The 21602-nt window shown below is 37.8% G+C and overlaps 4 protein-coding genes across 5 annotated transcripts; 3 read left to right on the plus strand and 1 right to left on the minus strand.

Annotated features, from left to right (window-relative positions):
* The first annotated feature begins 2634 nt into the window (after nucleotides 1–2634).
* Nucleotides 2635–9084, plus strand: LOC103319718 (putative sucrose-phosphate synthase 1). Its single transcript, XM_008221302.3, has 13 exons — nucleotides 2635–2961; nucleotides 3047–3139; nucleotides 3561–3805; nucleotides 3979–4042; nucleotides 4180–4878; nucleotides 5002–5118; nucleotides 5298–5429; nucleotides 5578–5754; nucleotides 6426–6479; nucleotides 6562–6624; nucleotides 6753–7703; nucleotides 7947–8074; nucleotides 8492–9084. The coding sequence occupies exons 1-13, from the start codon at nucleotides 2779–2781 to the stop codon at nucleotides 8763–8765; spliced, it is 3180 nt and encodes a 1059-aa protein (XP_008219524.2). The 5' UTR covers nucleotides 2635–2778; the 3' UTR covers nucleotides 8766–9084.
* Nucleotides 9085–9676: 592 nt separating this feature from the next.
* LOC103319875 (putative glycosyltransferase At5g11130) lies at nucleotides 9677–12974 on the plus strand. The gene is made up of 4 exons (XM_016791995.2): nucleotides 9677–10081; nucleotides 10349–10515; nucleotides 11608–11959; nucleotides 12155–12974. Exons 1-4 carry the CDS (start codon nucleotides 9905–9907, stop codon nucleotides 12815–12817), a joined length of 1359 nt encoding a protein of 452 aa, XP_016647481.2. The 5' UTR covers nucleotides 9677–9904; the 3' UTR covers nucleotides 12818–12974.
* Nucleotides 12975–13965: 991 nt separating this feature from the next.
* Nucleotides 13966–17854, plus strand: LOC103319874 (Exostosin family protein). Its single transcript, XM_008221467.3, has 4 exons — nucleotides 13966–14359; nucleotides 14565–14740; nucleotides 15984–16341; nucleotides 17120–17854. Exons 1-4 carry the CDS (start codon nucleotides 14069–14071, stop codon nucleotides 17783–17785), a joined length of 1491 nt encoding a protein of 496 aa, XP_008219689.2. The 5' UTR covers nucleotides 13966–14068; the 3' UTR covers nucleotides 17786–17854.
* Nucleotides 17855–18256: 402 nt separating this feature from the next.
* Nucleotides 18257–21367, minus strand: LOC103319717 (ACT-like superfamily protein). Of its 2 annotated transcripts, XM_008221300.3 has the most exons (8): nucleotides 21124–21367; nucleotides 20584–20655; nucleotides 20418–20469; nucleotides 20193–20328; nucleotides 20033–20100; nucleotides 19169–19879; nucleotides 18837–18941; nucleotides 18257–18671 (listed from the first exon to the last, which is right to left on the minus strand). In XM_008221300.3, the coding sequence occupies exons 2-8, from the start codon at nucleotides 20652–20654 to the stop codon at nucleotides 18318–18320; spliced, it is 1497 nt and encodes a 498-aa protein (XP_008219522.2). In that variant the 5' UTR covers nucleotide 20655; nucleotides 21124–21367; the 3' UTR covers nucleotides 18257–18317. The 2 variants fall into 2 exon arrangements, with proteins under 2 accessions (XP_008219522.2, XP_088901716.1); XM_089045590.1 differs by lacking the exon at nucleotides 21124–21367 and having other exon boundaries at nucleotides 20214–20328; nucleotides 20584–20663.
* Between the last annotated feature and the right edge of the window lie 235 nt (nucleotides 21368–21602).

Raw genomic sequence — 21602 nt, forward strand, 5'->3', positions numbered from 1 at the left:
TAAAAACATCTACTCCAAAAAAAGCAAATATAATAAGTTTGGTATATAAATCTTTGTTTGGGATTTGGAATATGTATCTCTTTTTCTTATTAAACGTGTCAAAGCCAAGAGCACACTTGGCATAATATGCATGCATGCACGTACGTTTATTCCATGCATACGTTATACCTGCTGCTAATATAATTGACGACATGAGTGATTGTGGGCGTGGCTTTTTGACAAATCTTATTATTCCCTTTTCATCATCTCCATATCTCGGATGTTCTAGATTTCTAATTATGTGTCCTCCTTTCCAGAAATTCATCTAAGCATCTTATTTTCTTGTTTATTCTTCGTACTAGTCTCTCTACACACGCTTCCGCGCTTAAATATTTTTTTTAATTTAAATTTATTTTAGAATTAAAAAAAGATAATGGGTAGTTGTGTTTCATAAAAATAAGATTTATTATCTATTTTTCTTTTAATTTTAATTTTTAATATAAAAAAGTATGAATTGATCATATTATCCTCATTTAATTAATAATTTTAATTCTTAATATTTGAATTAACTAAGTCATTTTTTGGTATTTTAAATATTTCACCATTTGCTTTATATATATATATATATATATATATATAGTTTCCATTGAGGATCCTCAAATAAACTTCTTTACACCTTGTATAGATTGTATTTCACTAATCCAAACCATCTATTTTGTAGATACTCATTCAAAGATCATCTCTATCACTTGAATCCGATATCATTTGACCACTCAATTGAGTTATTGAAATTTTAGTTCTTGAAGCACCGTGTTCATTGATTTTGTATTGGATGTCACGGTTTCAGATTTGTCTAATTTTGTAAGGATGATCTAGGAATGAAGACCTAAAAAATAGATGGTTTGGATCATTGGGAAAAAAATTGTATGGTATCCTAAATTCAAATAAAATTATTTATCAATATATATATATATATATATATATATATGAGCTTAGCTAAGTGGGTTAGAGCAGTTGTAATTCACACTCTACACTCGAGTTCGAATGCCTCTCCCTATTAAAGTAAAACATTGCAAGTATAAATAAATAAAAAATAAAAAAACAAAACTATTACTATGCATATTTTTTGGGTCAAAACTATGCGTAATATGTTAACACAATTAATCAGTTTTAAGTGGGTAATAATTAATTTCTACCTACAATCTGATAATTACTTTGTGCTCAAGCTGTCCAATACATCAATAATGCACATAAGTCAAGTAATATGGCCATTACATTAGTTAGAAAGTTAGAAGAGTAGACCCATCAAATCTTTACCGTTCGGTCTTGAAATAAACTATATTTGTAATAGGAAATAAGGATAAAATCTCTTCAAGATTGAGAGAAGCCTTGATGTTGAAATGAGTTTAAGAAATTATTCAATCAAGGCTGTTTTATATAATTCGTATGGTATTTTCTTCAACAATTATTCTCATTATCATACGGCTTTATCGGTCTAACATTCCATTGTTTTTTTTTTCTTCACAAGGGGCCGAAGTCAAGACGAAACAAGAAGAAAAAACTAACAGATCACAGTCCTCTCAAGGGCCCTTCCTAGCACATTGTCCAACAAGATGTTCGAAATAGAATCCGGAGCTGACTCAAAATTATGAAGCTCCAAAGATAATTCATACCTCAAATTAGTAAGGTAAGCACGTTGATCATCTGACAAGTTGCAACAAACTCAGTAAGCAGTTTACCTGCGGTTTACAAAGACTCTCATTCCAATCCTCCCAGACCATGCACGTACAAAAGAAACTTTCTGAAGCAGAGAAAGGTTCCATGCTTCTAAGTTCTACAGATTGCCTTCTTTCTTTCTTTTATTTATTTTTGTTTCTTTCAATTGTTTTTTCTTGCAACAATATAAGTGGGATGTGCCATGCTGATTCTGTGATTACTTTACTCTCTCACTTTTTAACTTTCAATTTTTTATGCACAACAACTTATTCAGGGTTCATAATATGCGGTCTTCACGGCACAGGTGAGATGCTTCAACTAATTGAAAAATATGATATTACATTTGTTTTGGTATAAAATTTAATTTTAACTTTTTTTTAATTGGTTACAGAAAAAAGATCTTGATTCTTACAGGTTTCCAATGGCATGATTTGGAAATTTAGTTTAATTGGCATTCTGTCTATTGTAAGACAATCAATGACTTCATACTTCATCCGTCTCAATCATTTCTTTGTTTTTAATCACGCATATAAATTATTGAGACGGACATCTAATAAAATACAATTACAAAATAAAATAAAAAACTTCTTAAGTCCAGCGATAAATGACACACATCTAAAAAAATTCAATTTCAAATAAAAATATTACGTTTTGTAAATCACGCTTAGAGCGTGTGAATTTAAAAAAACCTCTAATTTAAATGAACTCGTAACACCATATAAGCAATGCTCATTTCCCGTCACACAGCAAAATCCTCTCCAATGTTACTACCCACGTAATAAGTGACAAGTGTGGTTTCTAGTAGAATGATGAGTGTATCTAAAGCTTAACATTTTCCAACAAGGAAAAAAAATTAAATAAAAGTAAGTTATAGAACTTTTTAATTTTCCAGAGAAATCGCAAAGTCACCGAAAAATTCTCCGAAAACGTCTCTCTCACTCAATCTCTCTCTCTACTCCGTCATTGTCACCAATCTCCAACACATCACCATAACTGTCTCTCTCTCTCTCTCTCTCTCTCTGAAAGCTGTAATGCTATATATGAAACTGTGAGCAGAGTGCTCTGTTTCAGGCTCTGTATACAATGGCGGGAAACGACTGGGTGAACAGTTACTTGGAGGCGATCCTCGACGTAGGTCCGGGCCTCGACGACGCCAAATCGTCGCTGCTTCTCCGAGAACGCGGTCGTTTCAGTCCCACTCGCTACTTCGTCGAAGAGGTCATCACTCGCTACGATGAGACCGATCTCCACCGCTCCTGGGTTCGAGTACGTTCGATTTCTCTCACACGCCATTTTTGTTTTGAATCGGATCGATTTTCTATTTTTTTTTCTTTAAAAAATTTGTTTTCAGGCTGCCGCTACGGCCAGGAGCCCGGAGGAGAGGAACACGAGGTTGGAGAACATGTGCTGGCGGATTTGGAATTTGGCTCGCAAAAAGAAGCAGGTCTTTTTATATGCATAATATATAATTCCCTGTCTTCGTTTAATTTGTCTTCTAATGTTTTTTCATGATCAATATATTAAGCTGCTTATCATTGCCGTATTTTTCTGATTTTTAACTGAGCAAATGAAAAAAAAAAATTGAAAACTTTTCATTAAAAATGATAGAGAATTTTCAAATTTTCAGAAACTTTGGTTTGAAGTATCAAATATGGATTGCTAGTTACATTGAATCATTCTCACTCACAGTTGGGATTTTGTCTTAATACTAATTCCATTTCTTTTTATGGAATATTTGTGCTTGTTAAAACAATTTCTCTAGGCAATTACTAGGTGGAAATGATTTTTTTTTTTTGTTTTTCCGAGAGGGGTGGTTTTAGTTTTTGGCTTTAAATTGTGTTGGTGTTGTTCTGCTACTTGTTCAGCTTGAGGGAGAAGAAGCTCAGCGCATGGCGAAATGGCGTCTTGAACGTGAACGAGGCAGGAGAGAGGCAACTGAGGATATGTCAGAAGACTTATCTGAAGGAGAGAAAGGAGACACAGTGGGCGACCTTTCAGCTCATAGTGATAGCAATAGAGGAGGAAAAATGAGAAGAATCAGTTCTGTTGAAGCGATGGAGAACTGGGCTAGTCAACAAAAAGAGAAGAAATTCTACATCGTGTTAATAAGGCATGAACTGAACTTTTTTATGTAATTTAACTTGCAGATATGGAATTTATCTGGGTTTTTTTTTTCCATACAGGGAAAGACCAGTTAGTTATAATGTCTGAATAAAGTGATTTATGATATCTATGGAATGCATGGTAGTATTTGATTCTTTTTAACAAGCAGTCTTCCTGCAGCCTTCATGGCTTGATCCGTGGCGAAAACATGGAGCTTGGTCGTGATTCTGATACTGGTGGTCAGGTAACTTTAGCAAATGGAAACTGTTATTTCCACTATTAATCTCTATGTGGTTGTGCATTTAATCGATGATTATTGAATGCATTTATAAACTGAATCTTAAACTTGCATTGGAGTATAAATATTTTCATCATTATCAGGTCAAGTATGTAGTAGAACTTGCCAGGGCCTTAGGTTCAATGCCTGGAGTCTATCGGGTCGATTTGCTAACAAGACAAGTGTCAGCTCCAGATGTGGATTGGAGTTATGGGGAACCAACTGAAATGCTGAATCCAATAAACTCTGAGATTTCAAAGGACGAGCATGGGGAGAGTAGTGGAGCTTATATAATCCGCATACCATTTGGCCCAAAAGATAAATATATTCCAAAAGAAAACCTTTGGCCCCACATTCCCGAGTTTGTTGATGGTGCACTTAACCACATTATACAGATGTCCAAAGCTCTGGGAGAGCAAATTGGAGCTGGGCAACCAGTTTGGCCTGTGGCAATTCATGGACATTATGCAGATGCAGGTGACTCTGCTGCTCTTCTATCTGGTGCTTTGAATGTCCCAATGGTATTTACTGGTCACTCACTTGGACGAGATAAGCTTGAACAACTTTTGAAACAAGGACGTCAATCAAGAGAAGAAATAAATACTACATATAAAATAATGAGACGGATAGAAGCAGAGGAGCTAACTCTTGATGCCTCTGAGATTGTTATAACCAGCACTAGACAAGAGATAGAATCGCAATGGCGCTTGTATGATGGCTTTGATCCAATACTAGAACGTAAACTGAGAGCAAGAATCAAAAGGGGTGTAAGCTGTCATGGCAGGTTTATGCCTCGCATGGTTGTAAGTATTATCCATCCATAGTCCTTTATTAAGCTTTTGGCTTCCTTTTCTGCACTAAAAGGACATTGTATCCGGTGATAGAAATGTTATTCTATAACTTTCAATTCTTGTTGTGTTGCTTAGGTAATACCTCCCGGAATGGAATTTCATCATATTATTCCACATGATGGTGACGCAGATGGTGAAGGGGAAAGACATGATGATAGTTCTACTTCTCCTGACCCGCCAATTTGGTCAGAGGTTATAGCTTTTCTTTCTTCTCATATTATACTTTCGATTTTTAAGCCTGATACATTCATGTTGCTCTTTTTGTGTAATGTTGTCCATATGAAATTATGCATTGAGATATATGTTTTTTTGCTTTCTTTGCAGTAGTTATTTCGATTACATTGTTAATATTTATGATTTGGTATTGGCAGATCATGCGTTTCTTTACCAATCCACGGAAGCCTATGATACTTGCCCTTGCCAGGGCAGACCCTAAAAAGAACATTACGACCTTAGTCAAAGCATTTGGAGAGTGTCGCCCACTGAGGGAACTTGCTAACCTTGTATGTTCAAATTTTTTAACTTTACCTTTCTACCATCTATTTCATAACTCCTGAAAAATCGGCGAGTCTTCCTTTATTCATTCAAATTTTTTAAAAAGTGTTTTAAGAATGTTTTATTCAGTTACTCTCTCGTTTTCTGTCATGACAGACACTGATAATGGGAAACCGTGATGATATTGATGAAATGCCCAGCACAAATGCCTCCGTGCTTCTTTCCATTCTTAAGCTGATTGACAGATATGATCTTTATGGCCACGTGGCATATCCAAAACACCACAAGCAGTCTGATGTTCCTGACATTTATCGTCTGGCAGCAAAAACAAAGGTATTACAACTAGTTGAACCACTTGCAGTTCCTCAAAGAATATAACAGTACCAAATAACTCAACTAGTGCCTGCTGTGTGCAGTTTTCTTTTAGGTATATGCTTAGTCTGGCTCAGAGTCGTACTAAGTTCAAGTTAGAACCAAATTTGGCTAGGCATGATTTTTGAGTTGAAGTTAGACTTAACTCTTCTGCTCAAGAAATCTGAGGTTATTTAATGTTGAAATCAATCCTGACTCTGATCAACTGGTGGAGCTTTTTAATTTCCTATATAACAGAAGGAAAAGTGGCTATGCAAGCGGTTTTTGTATTTGCTCAAAATAACAGGAAAAATGGCTACCTCTCATATTACAATTTAAGAAGAGTAAAGATGGTGTTTAATGAAGAACTAAAGATCAAAAGCTCTTTTTAACTTGGCACCTGTATAATGCCTCAGAGGAAGGGGAATTCATAATGAATACCTTGGTTATAAATTATAATGAATCTTTGTTCTGTGGCGTAAATGGTACAGTAAACTTTCCAGTTTCAATACTTTTAGTTTTGACATAGAATAATATCTTTTAGGGTTATTCATTTTCACTTGGAAATCCATTTTGACGTGATATTCAGCTCTTGGACCAAGAAAAGTTATATGGCTCAAGTTAGTACATATGATGCGGGCTCTCTTTTGCAGGGTGTTTTCATCAATCCAGCTTTCATTGAGCCATTTGGACTTACTTTAATTGAGGTACATGTCTCTACCTTATCAGAGGAATGCATGTTAAATGTTAATTGTTATAAAATCCGACACAAGATCCTTTGTTGAATAGGCAGCAGCTTATGGTCTACCTATTGTTGCCACACAAAATGGGGGTCCTGTTGATATTCATCGGGTATGTCTGTCCTGGAGCACATTCCTATTCAATTGAAAGATTCTCTCATTTGCTTAGTGGAGCTGTCTTAAATGTTCAATACTATTATCAATACTGACTACTGAGTGCAAACAACTGAATTGCCACAGGTTCTTGACAATGGTCTACTAGTTGACCCCCACGATCAGCAGTCCATTGCAGATGCCCTTCTGAAGCTTGTTTCGGATAAGCAACTTTGGGCAAGATGCAGGCAGAATGGACTGAAAAACATTCACCTTTTCTCATGGCCAGAGCATTGCAAAACATACTTATCTCGCATAACCAGTTGCAAACCAAGGCAGCCACAATGGCAAAGAAGTGATGCTGAATTTGACAATTCAGATTCAGATTCACCTAGCGACTCTTTGAGGGATATACAAGATATATCTTTGAACTTGAAGCTCTCATTGGATGGTGACAAAACTGAAGGGACTGGTGCTTTTGATAATGCTTTAGAGTCTGTTGAACGTGACGCTGGAGGGAAGATTAAGGAGCAGAATACTGTTTTGACATTGTCAAAAGGTGTCTTACGGGGAAGTCCAAAGGCTGGCCTGGCAGAGAAAGAAGACAATAATTCTGGGGCTGGTAAATTTCCAGGGTTCAGGAAAAAGAAGTATGTATGTGTTATTGCTGTGGATTGTGATACAACATCAGAGTTTACTGAGATCATTGAGAAGGTTGTTGAGGCAGCAGGGAAGGACAAGGATGCAGGATCTGTAGGATTTATACTGTCAACAGCCTTGGCCATATCTGAGATACATTCTCTTTTGATCTCGGGGGGTTTGAGTCCGTCTCAGTTCGATGCTTTTATCTGTAACAGTGGCGGTGAGCTCTACTATCCATCTTCAAGCTCTGACGATAGTCCTTCTGGGCTTCCCTTTGTGGTGGATTTAGATTACCGTTCACACATTGAATATCGTTGGGGTGGAGAATGTTTGAGAAAGACATTGGTTCGTTGGGTTGCTTCTTTCAATGAAAAAAAAGGAGGGCAAACTGTTACAGAAGACAGATCAGGATCAACTAACCATTGCTATGCCTACAAAGTGAAAGATCTGGCATTGGTAATATCTCTTTCCGTTTCATTCATGAAAATCTCCTTTGAAAAAAAAGTGATATTTCCTCATCAACCCTCCATGTGCTTTCTGTGTGTCTTTGTGTCAAGGGTACCTTATTAAACTAGCTTGATATTTAGTGTTGCAAATTACATTTTACTACCTTATTACTTTCAGGTTCCTTGCTTCATAAGAACTGCTTCTTTATTTCTTGCTTTTAAATTACTTGAGATGTCTATTATGTCATGACAGATTCCCCCTGTTAAGGAACTCCGGAAACTCATGAGAATTCAGGGTCTCCGTTGCCACGTTATATATTCTCAAAATGGTACCAGGCTGAATGTTATCCCTGTTTTGGCTTCTAGATCACAAGCTCTCAGGTACGAATGCAGATACCATTTTGTTTCCCCAGTTTTTAGCCAGCAAATTATCTCTGCTGTTTATTACTTTTATATTATTAGAAATTGATTCAAACCACTGGCTCTACAGGCTATTAATTTGTTCACAACTTTCAAATTTTATTTTGTCCTCCTAATTAATTGCCCCGTATACTGAGATAAGTCTAAATATTAACTACGAAAGGAGACTCACTCTGGACTTGATAATAACAAAAAAACAGAGATTTTTGCCCAATGATGTATGAAAACAGAATGAAAGCTCATTACTTATATGCATCCCTTCGAATCCATTATATCCTATTTCTCTCCTCTGTATCTTACACTGCCTCGTCTCTCTAAGGATTAGATAGCAATTGTAGTGTCTACGTCTCTTTTGTATCGCTAATATTTGGTCTCCAGGTATCTGTATGTCCGTTGGGGCTTGAACTTGTCAACCGCTGTTGTCTTTGTGGGAGAATCTGGGGACACGGATTATGAAGGCTTGCTTGGTGGGTTACACAGAACTGTCATACTGAAGGGAGTCAGTTGCGGTGCTCGTAAGCTTCATGCCAACAGAAACTATTCTTTAGAAGACGTATTCCCAAATGACAGTCCCAATATGACTCAAAGTGAAGGATGCTCCCAAGAAAACATAAGAGCATCGCTGTCGAAACTAGGGATTCTCAAGCGGTAGAACAACCCCAGCTCATGCACTTTCAGTGATAGATTCCACATTCTCTTTAACCGGCCTTCTTGAACTGCAAATCACATGACGTCCCTCGAAAATTTCTTCTTTACAGTACTTGTATTGTTGGCATTTTTGCAACATGAGCAATTTGGATGCTCTGCTTTTTAGCGTGACCCTTCTCTGCTAGGGATCAAGCCACTTGTTTTAATTTTCTAGTTTTGTTCAACAGCAAAGGTAGTGTTGCTGTTCTCTATGGTTGTATAAGTGGAGAACTGACCTTCATTGTTGCATATTCTCATTATGTAGATGTCTCTCTTATATTTAACTATGTTTTTTGCAATCATTAAGATCTTTTCTGTTACATGTGACGATAACTCGGGTCGATGCGGTTAGCCATAGCTTTGCTCTTAAACTTACTTTTGATCCTTTTGATTCTTCTAAAACAGGCTCTATGTATAGGCTAATCTTTGTTTTACTACCTTAATTATCACTTTAATGCCAAGGCCACCCTAGACTCTGGGGCTGCAGATCCTTTTGTTTGCACCCTCGAAGGAAATCCCTTCTGATCTTGTCAATTTCATTGAGGATATGGCCAGGCTGTTTGGTTGCTCAATAGCATAATTGGGCACATCTAGGATTACTTTCTCACTCCATTAATGCTTCACATATCTAGGATTACTTTCTCACACCATTAATGTTTCACATTCCCAAAAATTGATAATAATTGTTCAAGATCTCAATCAAGGTATTTTTTTTCTTTTCTTTTTTTTCCTAAGAAAATCTCAACAAATACAACATTTTTCTTTTTCTTTTTCTTTTTCATCCTACACAGTACAATGTATGATGATGACTCACCGGAAATATAAAGGCCAACTCCAATACAAAATCCTTTTGAAATCAAACTAAGCGCCTAACAACTCCATCAACATTTATCCCAAAAAAGGAAAAAAATCATATTAATTATCCCACAAAAGAAACTAACCAAATATCCAGCTTTTTAGTCATTGCTGAAAGACTCATACTCATAGCAAAACACTCAACTTCAACTTCTCCTTCTTTTCTTTCTTTTCCTTTTCCTTTTTCCCTCTAAATAGAACAATAATTGAAAGGAGGGCAGAGTGTGCAGCTAGCCAGATTGTTTGGCCATGGCTGGCTCTGGTTGCACCCAAACTTGTTTGATATACCCTTCTCTTTTTCTCATCCTCGTCTTCTCTTTCATAAACCCCCATTTCCACTTTTTCCCATTTCCATACAAGTCCAGTGACTGCAACAACGATCTCTACAATGCCACCAGAAATAGTGCCACTCATAATGTGCCTCCTGTAAGTTACACAACTTGCATATATTGATCACATTCTTTGCGTTTGGCTCATTTTGAAAGAGAAACAAGCAAAAGAAGAGAGAGAGAGAGAGAGAGAGTAAGATCATTTCTAGGATATGGGCTTATGGTGCTTTATTGTGTCTCATGGCAACAAAAAGGGTTTAGGATATGGGCTTTTGGTGCTTTGTTGTGTCTCATGGCAACAACAACAAAAAAAAAGATTTTTTTATATTTTTTATGGGTTTTGAATTTTGTTTTTCATATGCAGATGCAAGTGAGGAAGAACGTTAACCAATTTGAGAAAATGGAAGATGGGTTGACTAGAGCAAGAGCTGCAATACGAGAAGCTGCTCGATCAAGAAGCTACACATCGTACAAAGAGGAGGCTTTTGTTCCCAGAGGATCGGTTTACATCAACCCTTATTCCTTTCATCAGTTAAGATTTTCTTATCCTATACTTCTCTTTGGTTAGACTTGGTCTTTGTTTTTTCAGACCATTTTTGGGTCAAATTCATCCGAGTAATTCTGAGTCAGTGTGTGCCAACTCGCTTACCAAGCAGTTGCTATATGATAATGTTTATTTTTCTATTCCTGAAAATGTTCCATTTAGCTAATACATTACGTCTAAATCATTTAAACCCATTAAATAGGAGAATCCCTTTTGTGGTTTTTTTTTCGTTGGTTGAAAATGAAATGACTTTAATGGAATTAATTTCCAACTTTCCCTGCAAATGAAATAATGATCCGTTTTTGTAACCAAAAAAAATAGTGACCCGGTTTTCATTTAAAATACACATATTTTAGGGCATTTTCTTTACATATGATAATCTAGGCAAGATATTGATTTAGATATCAACCAGTTTGCCCCAAAAGCTTAAGCTGTTAGAAAATGAGCTAACAATGTAATTTTGTATATTTTGTAGTTTATATATGATCTATGAGCAACGGCAAAAAGTCAGTGTCACGTTATGGGCATCCCAAGGCGCCTTGTTTAATTGTTTGGGTTTTATAGAAACATAGCATGGGTGATGTAGTGGTGCACCATAGGCATTGAGTGAATGAGTTTTGCCTCTTCTGTGCTTACGCAAACCCTTATATTCTTCATCTAGTTCTGAGAATTGTGCGCTCTAGTATTCTGATTTATGGTCTCCCATCCGCAGGCATTTAAGAATATAGTTCCCTTAACTAAGTAAGTTTCCTGATGGAGAAAACATATATACATAGCAAAAAATGGGTGCATTTGTAATATTTACGTGCATGTGACTAAGCATGCGCCCATCAACATGCAAAACTAGTAGGCTTTGGTAGCTGTAGACTCTATGGATTCAAGGGCAGGCACCAAAATGGCAATCGGCACCATTAATTTTTGCCCTGTAGTGTCTTATGTAGGTTATGCCTTTTCTAAGAAAAAGTTGACAATTACATTCTGAAATTCGCAGAAGGAATAATGAATGAACTAAAAGGACCACATTTCAAGCTCATAATGTTTATTTACTCAAACGTATAATAAATCATTATTATGAACAGGAGCCACATAGAGATGGAGAAGAGATTTCGAATTTGGACATACAAAGAAGGAGAGCCACCACTCTTCCAAGAGGGGCCAATGAACGACATTTACTCCATTGAAGGACAATTCATGGACGAGTTGAGCGGAGAGAGCCCATTTTCTGCAAAAGACCCTGATGAGGCCCTCGCATTCTTTCTTTCCGTCAGTGTCGTCAACATTGTGAGATATGTCTACAGGCCTTACACCACCTACTCTCGCGTCCGGCTTCAGAACGTTATTGAGGACTTCATTGGCATCGTATCGAAGAGATACCCTTATTGGAAGAGAAGCAACGGGGCTGACCATTTTTTGGTTTCTTGTCATGATTGGGTATGTCACTTTTTGAAAATTAATAACAACACGATAATCAATAAATCTATTTGTACCATATTTATTGATCATAACTATCATATACGTCTAAAGTGTCTCGATGAGTAAATATGATGCATGTAAAATTACTCGAATATAATTGTCACATGTTTATTCAACTAATGATTCTCCTTGATTATTTGATAACATTTTCAGGCACCGGATATTTCAGCTGGCCACCCAGAGCTTTTCAAGAACTTCATTAGAGTACTCTGCAATGCCAACTCTTCAGAAGGTTTCCGGCCAGTCCGAGACGTCTCCCTGCCCGAAATCAATATCCCTTTCGGAGACTTAGGCCCTCCCCTCCTCACCCATCCCCCTAGAAACCGTTCAATATTTGCTTTCTTCGCAGGCGGCGATCACGGGAATGTAAGAAAGCTGCTATTCAAGCATTGGAAAAACAAAGACACGGAAATCCAAGTCTATGATTACCTTCCCAAAACCCTAAACTACACACAGCTAATGGCGGAAAGCAAGTTTTGCATGTGCCCCAGTGGGTGGGAAGTTGCGAGCCCTAGAGTGGTTGAGGCCATATACGCAGGCTGTGTCCCAGTGATCATTTCTGACTCTTATGTGCTGCCATTTAGTGATGTGCTTGACTGGTCTAAGTTTTCTGTTCACGTGCCGGTGGCAAGGATACGGGAGCTGAAGGCAATTCTGCAAACAGTGTCTGTGCATGAGTATTTGAGAAAGCAAAAGAGGGTCATGCAAGTACAGCGCCATTTTGTGCTCAATAGGCCTGCCAAGCCTTTCGATTTGTTGCATATGGTGATGCACTCAGTTTGGCTCAGGAGGCTTAATGTGAGGTTGCTGAGGTGATGCCAAGATGGGGGTTTTTGTGTACAATTGTGCTTTTTGTTTTTCCCTATTGATCTTGAAGATTAATGTATAGGATATTGTAGCCAGAATTTGTGTTAATTAAGGCCTGTTTGATAACCATTTCAACTTTATTAGTTTTTAGTTTTCATTTTTTATTTTTCATTTTTCATTCTAGAGTATAAAGGAAAGAGTGAGAGTGAGGATGAGACGGGAGGATGAGAGGGAGAAGTAACAAAAGTGAAAACAAAATCTTGAAAGTGAAAACAATGTGAAATAGATTTTAGTTTTTAGTTTTAGTTTTCACTTTTGTTACTCCTCCCTCTCATCCTCTTCTCTCATCTTCCCTCTCAATCTCATCTCCACTCTCATTCTCACTTCCATTCTCCTTCTTTTTCCTCCATACTCTAGCACAAAAAATGAAAAATGAAAACCAAAAACTAAAATTGAAATGGTTATCAAACGGACACCAAGTAAATAAAATTTGTATTATTTTAGAAACAAGCTATGCTGAGATATATGTGTTAGTCAAATAGGCTTCTTTTTTCTTAGTAACCTTACATGCTAATATACTATAATTATAATCAAAATGATATCATTTTACTGTTTAATTTTTAGAGTTTAAATTAAGAAGATAAGTAAACGGCGATTTTGAATGAGGTATTTTTGGATTTAAGCACAATGTATTAATGATCTTAATTAAGTTTTGATATCAGATATGTCATCAAGTAGCTCTTTATTTAACAGTATTTCTCTTCTAAATAATAAAGGAGGCCCCAAATTCGAATCCCCTCTTGGTATGTGTGAACCGTTGATTCAATAGATCCCACTCCATCAATTATCAGTTTGGCAATTGGGATTTTCATTTTTATTTTTTCATTTGGGAAATGTAATAAATTAAAGAGAAATGAATAAGTGTACAAAATTGGGATTTTGGAGGGAAAATTAGTTATGAAGCGCTCGAAACAACCTGACGAAGTCACGTGAACCATGAGGCTTTAGCACATGATCGGCTTTCTCACGGCTCACGTCCCATACTATAAGTTAACCATAGAGGGTCAAATCGGTCATTCCACTATCTCCTCACACCGTCACACACTTTTAACTCCTCACTCACGCCTTCAAATTTTCTCAGTCTTAGAGCCATAACACAGAGAAACAGAGAGAGCGTAATCTTCCCAGGAAAACAGAATCGCAGCAACCAAACAGTCTATTTCATTTCTAGAAATTTTTACACTAAAACAGTGTTTTGAGATGGGGAGCCTGAGCTTCCATGTACAATACTCCTCGGCATCTGTGCTGCTCTCACTCTGCATTGCGTCGATCATCGCCGTTTCAATGATCTGCGGCCATCATTTCGATCGTTCGGTGAGAATCTCCGGTGCGGAACTATATCAGTATGGTCCAGTTTCGATTCCGTTGGTTGAGCTCCGAAGCAAGGTCATTGCCGCCTCCGATGATCACCTCATCAACTCCAATGCCAATCGCTCGAGTCATCTTCATCATCACCTTCACATCAACGAGCTCGTGAATCAAACTGTACTTGTAAGCTCGATCGTCAATTTCACATCAATTTTCCATCCAAGAATTCGAACCGCCATTCCATTTGAAGTTTCTATTCATTTTAGCTAGCTCTGTCTTCTTTTAGATTTTTGTTTATAAAAAATTTCCGTATATTTCTATTCTACTGTAATTTTATTTACTTTTAACCTTTTTCGTTGTTGCTGAAATTAATGATCGATTGATGCAGAAGAAAATCCCCAAACCGAAAGCGAGCAGAGAGCAAGATCTGGAACAGGGCCTCGCGCGAGCGCGAGCTTCGATTCGCCGGACAGTCCGGAGCCCAAACCGTTCGTCAACATTTGACGACGACGTTTCGTTTCCAGGTGGATCAGTTGTGTATCGTAACCCCGGCGCATTTTATCAGTAAGCCTACCTAAGCCACCTGTTTAATTGGTTTCGTTCCCGTTTTCTTTTTCCGGTCAACATTTAAGAACTGGACAAAATTGGAAAATTAAGCGTCAGATTATTAAAAGCTGTTGACTTGCATGCTTTGCTTGAAAGGCACCGTTTTGAGTGTGCACTCATTTCTGCTCTGCCGTAGCCCACACTCACACTCTCGGATACTTGATTGCTTCTGAAAAAGCGCAGTGATGAACCGGGCAAGAGGAGTATTTACTTCTGGGTGGGGCTTTCCTTTAATATTTATTATGCATGCTAATTATTTTTTAATTATTTTTGTTTTAGACATAATTAAACCAATAATCTTAGAGACACCAACTTAACCCGGTCACACGAACCGGCTCCATAAGTCGTAAGCCTCACAAAGTCGGCAGGAGTAAATATATGAAACGGGCATAACACTATTGTGTTATTTTCGGCCAATCACAATATGCCACGCGTAATAAGTTTTTTACCGGATAATTTGTGATTAGTCAGAAATAACAAAACAGTGCTTTTCCTACCACCTAAACAACTACTATTAGAAGTTGACATTTTGAAGTCTATTTACTCAAATTAAATAGTAAAATGGAGTATGTTGATTATAACATAAAGCCACTCATCGATCCAATCAAATGGGTTCACTATATTGTGCTAAGCTAATTAGACTTAGTGGCATGTCACATGTGGCGGCTTCGATTGGAAGAAGAGTGGTGGAATTCTGACTGTCTCCCATGCCCTCATCTCTGATGGTGGCTTGCGCTTGAGCTATAGTGCGGTCAAGGTCTTTCCCGTGTACTTTTGTTGTTTCTTGGCTTTTGCCTGCCCGTGTCTTTTGGGTTTCTATCTAAAGCAATTTTCGACCCAAAAAAAAATTGGCTTAGTCATTCAATAAGATTTTACTATGCATAATTACATATGCAGTATAATCAAATGTGTTAGCACTTTGATTTTTTTTTAAATAAAAAAATTGTGTTAGCACTTTATTGTGCTGATTAATCAGTAATAGTAATCTTTATTTTCGAGCCATAATTATAATGTAATCTATACATTCATTTATGATTATGCCATGATTGATGACTAGGAATGGGATTTAATTAACTCCGATGTTGCTTGCAGTCTTAATTAGGAGCTACCTTTGTATTCATTAGTACAACGTGAATTGACATATATACCCTTCTCCATTTTTCTTTCCATAATGTATGCGTCCACTGCAATTGATTTGCAGGAGCTACCTTGAAATGGAGAAGAAATTCAAGGTTTATGTGTACACAGAGGGGGACCCACCAATGGCACACGATGGGCCATGCAAGGACATATACTCCATTGAAGGGAGGTTCATGCACGAAATGGAGAATGGGGCAGCGGGCAGGAGGTTCAAGACCAAGAGCCCCAAAAGAGCTCATGTTTACTTCATGCCCTTCAGTGTGACTTGGATGGTAAAGTACCTCTACAAGCCCTTCACCTACAACCTCACCCCTTTGAGGGACTTTGTGGCCGATTACGTGAGAGTAATCTCTACGAGACACCCCTTTTGGAATAGGACTCATGGGGCAGACCACTTCATGCTTTCTTGTCATGATTGGGTCAGTTCTCTCTCTCTCTCTCTCTCTCTCTCTCTCTCTCTCTCTCTCTCTCTCTCATGACTTTGAGTTTCTGCCTTTTGATTAATTTCTTTTTGCTTCTGTTTTGGTGATCACAACTTTCTTGGCATGCTTGGATTGATAATGTTGGGTAGGTATATAGTGAGGTTCCAATTTGGGGCCTCAGGAAAGCTTTTAAAATTGGACATATATAATATCTTTGCACAAAAAGGATAACTGCTCATTCTTGGTATACCCTTCCCACCTCACATTATCACAGGTAACTTAAATATACTGAAAATAACATGTGGAATAGATATATCAATTGGTCAGGGTAAGCTTCTAAACCCTAATGTAATCGCTTTCTTGCATTTAAGTTTGAATTTCTCTTTTTGTTGATTAGAATACTTTAGTAGTTTAGACTATCAAAATTATTATTTAAAACTAAAAAAAGAATTTTTGAATACCAATTAACTCTTAAAAAGAACCCCCAGGTATTTTGTTGGTAATGTTCTAATGTCTCAAAAGTTAAAATTCCTCCCTTCTTGATTGAACAAAAACTAAAAAAATTTAATTGATAGCCAATTTGGTAGGTGACAGTTGAAAGTTTCAAAATTCAATTTTGATTTGATACGATTGAAAATCAAGTTGAACAACATTGAAGTTCAAAAGACTTGCATGTGGGGAGGGATATGAATTTCAAGACTCTGAAACTTTTAAGCAAACTATATATTTTTTTTTTCCTTCCTTTGAATTGTAATAGAATTTTCAATTATTTCAGGCTCCACATGCATCAGCTGGTAACCAATTTCTCTACAACACATCAATCCGAGTCCTCTGCAATGCCAACACCTCCGAAGGCTTCAACCCTCAAAAAGACGTTTCTCTCCCTGAAATCTACCTGTACGGCGGCAACGTCCCCTCCAAACTCATCTCACCCCCGCCACCCCAAACCCCACGTCCCTACCTGGGGTTCTTCGCCGGTGGGCTCCACGGCCCAATAAGGCCCATTCTCCTGGCCCACTGGAAAACCCGCGACGAAGACCTTCGGGTCTACGAATACCTCCCAGAAGGCGAAGACTACGCCTCCATGATGCTCAAGTCCAGGTTTTGTCTGTGCCCTAGCGGGCATGAGGTGGCGAGCCCAAGAATTGTGGAGGCCATTTATGCAGAATGTGTGCCTGTGATTTTGTCTGAGCACTACGCGCTGCCGTTTAGTGATGTGCTGAGGTGGGAGGCGTTTTCTGTTAGGGTTGAGGTCTCTGAGATTTGGAGGTTGAAGGAGGTTTTGATGGCGGTGCCAGAGGAGAAGTATAGGTGGCTTGTGGAGAATTTGAGGGTTGTGAGGAGGCATTTTGAGTTGAACCAGCCGGCTAAGAGGTTTGATGTGTTTCATATGATATTGCACTCTGTGTGGCTTAGGAGAATTAACCTTAGACTAGCCTAGATTGTTTTATTTCATTTATATATGGTGCACTTAAAAAACATTATATATTACATCTTATATTGCTGACTAGATCTCTTACATAAATTACATATTTGGAAGAAGAAGAAAAATTTGATCAACAATGCAATCAGTAAATGTGGTATAAATAGTTTTATTCATTACAATATGTATTTACGTACGTGTAATAGGTTGAAGCCAAAACTACACACACTTTAAGAACACCTGACACAAACATTGTTTCACATATATACAATTTCTACTTATTGATAAAGAAAAAAAAAAGGAAAAACAATTTGTGCTTAACATTCATGTACAAAATCATCCAAGTAATAGTCCTTAGCTTATAAGTCACTGGTAAATGGCATTTACACAATTGATCTTTAAAATTATTATTTACAACCCTAGAAATAATAGGGTTCGATATCTATATATGTACAGCCCTAGAATTAAATTGCCTATTGTCTACGTATGTACATGAATTCAAAATTAATATTTTTTAATTTTAATTTATACACGTTCATATAGTATACCACTACTTGATCTTAGCAAAATTGTTGGACAAACGCTCAAGTTGAGATTTTAGCATGTCTCCAAAATTAGAGAGAGGAGACGGCCTTTCAGGTGAGCTTGGTCTTATCCGTGTGTCATTCTTGACTTGAACGTATATTGGATTTGAACCCATTAATTCCCTTTTCATCGACTCAACAAAGTCCATGTCTACTACTTCATTTCCTGAAATGTCTCTCACATAGAAGGCGTTTATGGACTTCTCTCCTTGAGTTGCTACATCTGCTCGAACAACGACAAGCCCATTCTCTCGTAGAACCCTAGTTATATCAGAGAGTAACCCTATCCTATCATCCGCACACAGTTCTAGCCGAATCCCCTGTCAAAATATATATATATATATATATATATATAGAGAGAGAGAGAGAGAGAGAGAGAGAGAGAGAGAAACAAATTAATGTTGTTGCTTATAATTATTATTCTATTACTTATATCACATTAGTAGATCACATCTTTTATCTTGTAAAAATAGACAATACTTCACCTCAGAAACCCGACGCTCTATAGCAGCCTCTAAGCATTTTATAACTCTTTCTTTCTCGCTCTGAGTACACAAGGCATCCCCGTCGATATGTCGGATAAAATACTCCTATGAAAACAACATTAGTTAATAAAGCCCCCCATATCCAATTTAGTCACCTTGTTCATCGTTTCTCAAAATCAGACTCACTCACTTACCGCTTAAATAAAACAAGTCAGACTGTACATCTATTAATTACTAGAGAGATAATCTACTAGAAAATCAGTACCGAACGACAATGTGATCAATAAATAATAAGAGACATCGTGAGCGATCAAGAATATATGAATATGTACCTGAAAGGCATAACCGTCCTGGGCACTTGCAGAAGCATGGAAGATCACATACTGCAAGTCAGTGAGAGTGCACACAGTATCAAACATGAGCCTCCGCCGATCCTTACACTCAATACTCACCATAGAATACCCCTTTTCCTCACAGCTCTCAATCCAAACCACCGTCTTCCTCCCCTCCCCCTCAGTGTACAACCCCAACGGCGTCCTAGGCGAGCTTTGGGGGCCGTCATTGGGCCCATCAAAGTCCCTGATAGAAAGCATGAGCTGGTGCAACCTCCTCTCTACATTGGTGCTCATGGTTCCTTGATGAACATAATTATGATCTCCTGATCCCAAGAGCCCTATTGTCTTTACTTCTTGTTGGCTATTATTGGGTTCCTTCCCGCACAGGCTGAGGGCGGTGGTGGCACGGAGGACGGTGATGAGGTGGTCCTCGATGGTGGCGAGGCGGTGCGGGTTGTGGTCTGTCGATTGGTCGGAGATTTGAGCTACACAGGCGAGGCGGGCGTTATGGCTCCATGCATGGGCTTCTACTATGTTGCAATGGAGGTCAGCTAGGGCAGCGGAGATCTCGGAGAACAGACCGGGCCGGTCTGTTCCGGTCATTTCGATGGTGGTGTGGTCGGTAGGGTTTGTGGGTGAGAATAAAGTTGGGTTGTTATTTGTATAGGCCTTGGCTGAGTCCGGGGTGCCTGTGCTTGTACTTAAGGCCTGCATCATTAGGTCAGAGTTAATTAAGCGTGTTAGTGTTGACATTGTGATGATATATATGCAAAATCATTTATCAAGGCCTCTCTACAAAAGTCAATAATATTAATTAACTGAACTCATTGATCATGAAGAAACCTAATTATATATAATCACCTTCTGGATATAGTTGATGACTTTCTGGTCTGTAAGTTTGTTGCCGTGTTCATCTTTCACATGGAACACTGCAAATTCAAAGCATGCGCGCAAATTATTATTTGTCATAAAATATTGATTATTTTATTAAATAAAAGTAATTGGATTGATTGAATCATACAAATATATTTGATATATTTACCATCCATGAACCATCCTGCATCAGAAGAAATGTAACTTTTAGTGATGGTGAGGTTCACGTCTGTCAATACTTGCACCACTTCGAGGAGAAGCCCTTGCTTGTTCACGCTATCCACCTGCACCACATCATATAATATCATGACCTTCATCATACAAATATTTGGCTGGATTAATTAACTAATTTATTTATAATTAATTTACAAACCTTTACTATTGTGCAATCTTCCCACGTTTCGTTGTCAATGCATACTCTACACCTGCATATCAATTAAGCTAAATCAGAAATGCAACTCCAGCCTCCAGGGCTCATGAGACTGCCAAAGGTGAATCAAAAGCAGGGTTCAAGAGAATTGGAAATTTCGATCACTTACGTAGGGCCATATATCCTCTCTGGGAGATTATCAAATTCAGGATCAAAGTAAGGCCAACAAATTTTCTTCATGCTGCACATACCACAGAGAGAGAGAGAGAGAGAGAGAGAGAGAGAGAGAGAGAGAGAGAGAGAGAGAGGAGGTCAAAACATGAGGCAGGAATAATGAGTCAAAAGATCCCAAAAATGGATTTGAGGCTGTAAAATAAACTTAGATATATATAGCTGACCGCAAATTTTGGCAAAACAACTCAACCACATGCTTAAATGGATATGGTCAAATAATTGTTAGAGCAACTACAAACACGTTTACTACAATTAATGCAACAATTTCCGCCAAACTGAAGAGCAAAAGTGAGACAATTTCCAAACAAATTTAAAGTGAGATTATCTGATCATCATATTTGTATATCCAAGTTCCAGATATACATATATGACCAAGTAGCTAATTTGACTTGCAATGGGTTTTGGTTGTAAAATTGCATTCATTTTAAAGAAGAAGCAAAAGCTAAAATGCTCAGGTGAGGTAACAGCAGCTTACACAGGTAATGTAGTGGCTAGTAGTGGAACAAGCTTAGTGCACGACCAATTTGCCCAGCAATGCCAGAGAGAGAGAGAGAGAGAGAGAGAGAGAGAGAGGAATGGAGAGAATCTCAGTTCTCTCTCTTGACAAACAAATGAGGTTTAGCTTATGAGCAGCAAATTAATTAATCTCTCAATAAATATATATATATATATGCAAGAGAGAGAGAGAGAGAGAGAGAGAGAGAGAGAGAATTGCTGGGTTCTGGCTGGCGGTAACTATTTTGGGTGATTGTGAAATGAGGGGTGGGATTAGCTTAAATAGGTTGGCAAGTTTATTTGTTTGTGTGTGGAGAAGAGATGAGTTCGAAGACAAATCATACAAAAAGTATAATTTTCCTAGTGCGGGAGGGACACGTAGAGAAGTCAAATGAGATTTATCAGGCCACGTTTTATTTTGATTATTTCTTCTCCCACAATTTGATCATAGATAGACCT

The sequence above is a fragment of the Prunus mume genome, linkage group LG2 (assembly GCF_029339155.1).
Source record: "Prunus mume cultivar Tortuosa linkage group LG2, ASM2933915v1, whole genome shotgun sequence".
Classification (NCBI taxonomy): domain Eukaryota; kingdom Viridiplantae; phylum Streptophyta; class Magnoliopsida; order Rosales; family Rosaceae; genus Prunus; species Prunus mume.

Coding starts and splice junctions, on each gene's coding strand:
- LOC103319874 (XM_008221467.3), top strand. CDS start 14,069: ATGGGGAGCCTGAGCTTCCATGTACAATACTCCTCGGCATCTGTGCTG. Junction 14,360..14,564: donor TCGTGAATCAAACTGTACTT/GTAAGCTCGATC, acceptor CGATTGATGCAG/AAGAAAATCCCCAAACCGAA. Junction 14,741..15,983: donor AACCCCGGCGCATTTTATCA/GTAAGCCTACCT, acceptor ATTGATTTGCAG/GAGCTACCTTGAAATGGAGA.
- LOC103319718 (XM_008221302.3), top strand. CDS start 2,779: ATGGCGGGAAACGACTGGGTGAACAGTTACTTGGAGGCGATCCTCGAC. Junction 7,704..7,946: donor AAGTGAAAGATCTGGCATTG/GTAATATCTCTT, acceptor ATGTCATGACAG/ATTCCCCCTGTTAAGGAACT. Junction 8,075..8,491: donor TCTAGATCACAAGCTCTCAG/GTACGAATGCAG, acceptor TTTGGTCTCCAG/GTATCTGTATGTCCGTTGGG.
- LOC103319875 (XM_016791995.2), top strand. CDS start 9,905: ATGGCTGGCTCTGGTTGCACCCAAACTTGTTTGATATACCCTTCTCTT. Junction 10,082..10,348: donor CCACTCATAATGTGCCTCCT/GTAAGTTACACA, acceptor TTTCATATGCAG/ATGCAAGTGAGGAAGAACGT. Junction 11,960..12,154: donor TGGTTTCTTGTCATGATTGG/GTATGTCACTTT, acceptor TAACATTTTCAG/GCACCGGATATTTCAGCTGG.
- LOC103319717 (XM_008221300.3), bottom strand. CDS start 20,654: ATGAAGAAAATTTGTTGGCCTTACTTTGATCCTGAATTTGATAATCTC. Junction 20,470..20,583: donor GAGAGGATATATGGCCCTAC/GTAAGTGATCGA, acceptor ATTGATATGCAG/GTGTAGAGTATGCATTGACA. Junction 18,942..19,168: donor AGGACGGTTATGCCTTTCAG/GTACATATTCAT, acceptor TTGTTTTCATAG/GAGTATTTTATCCGACATAT.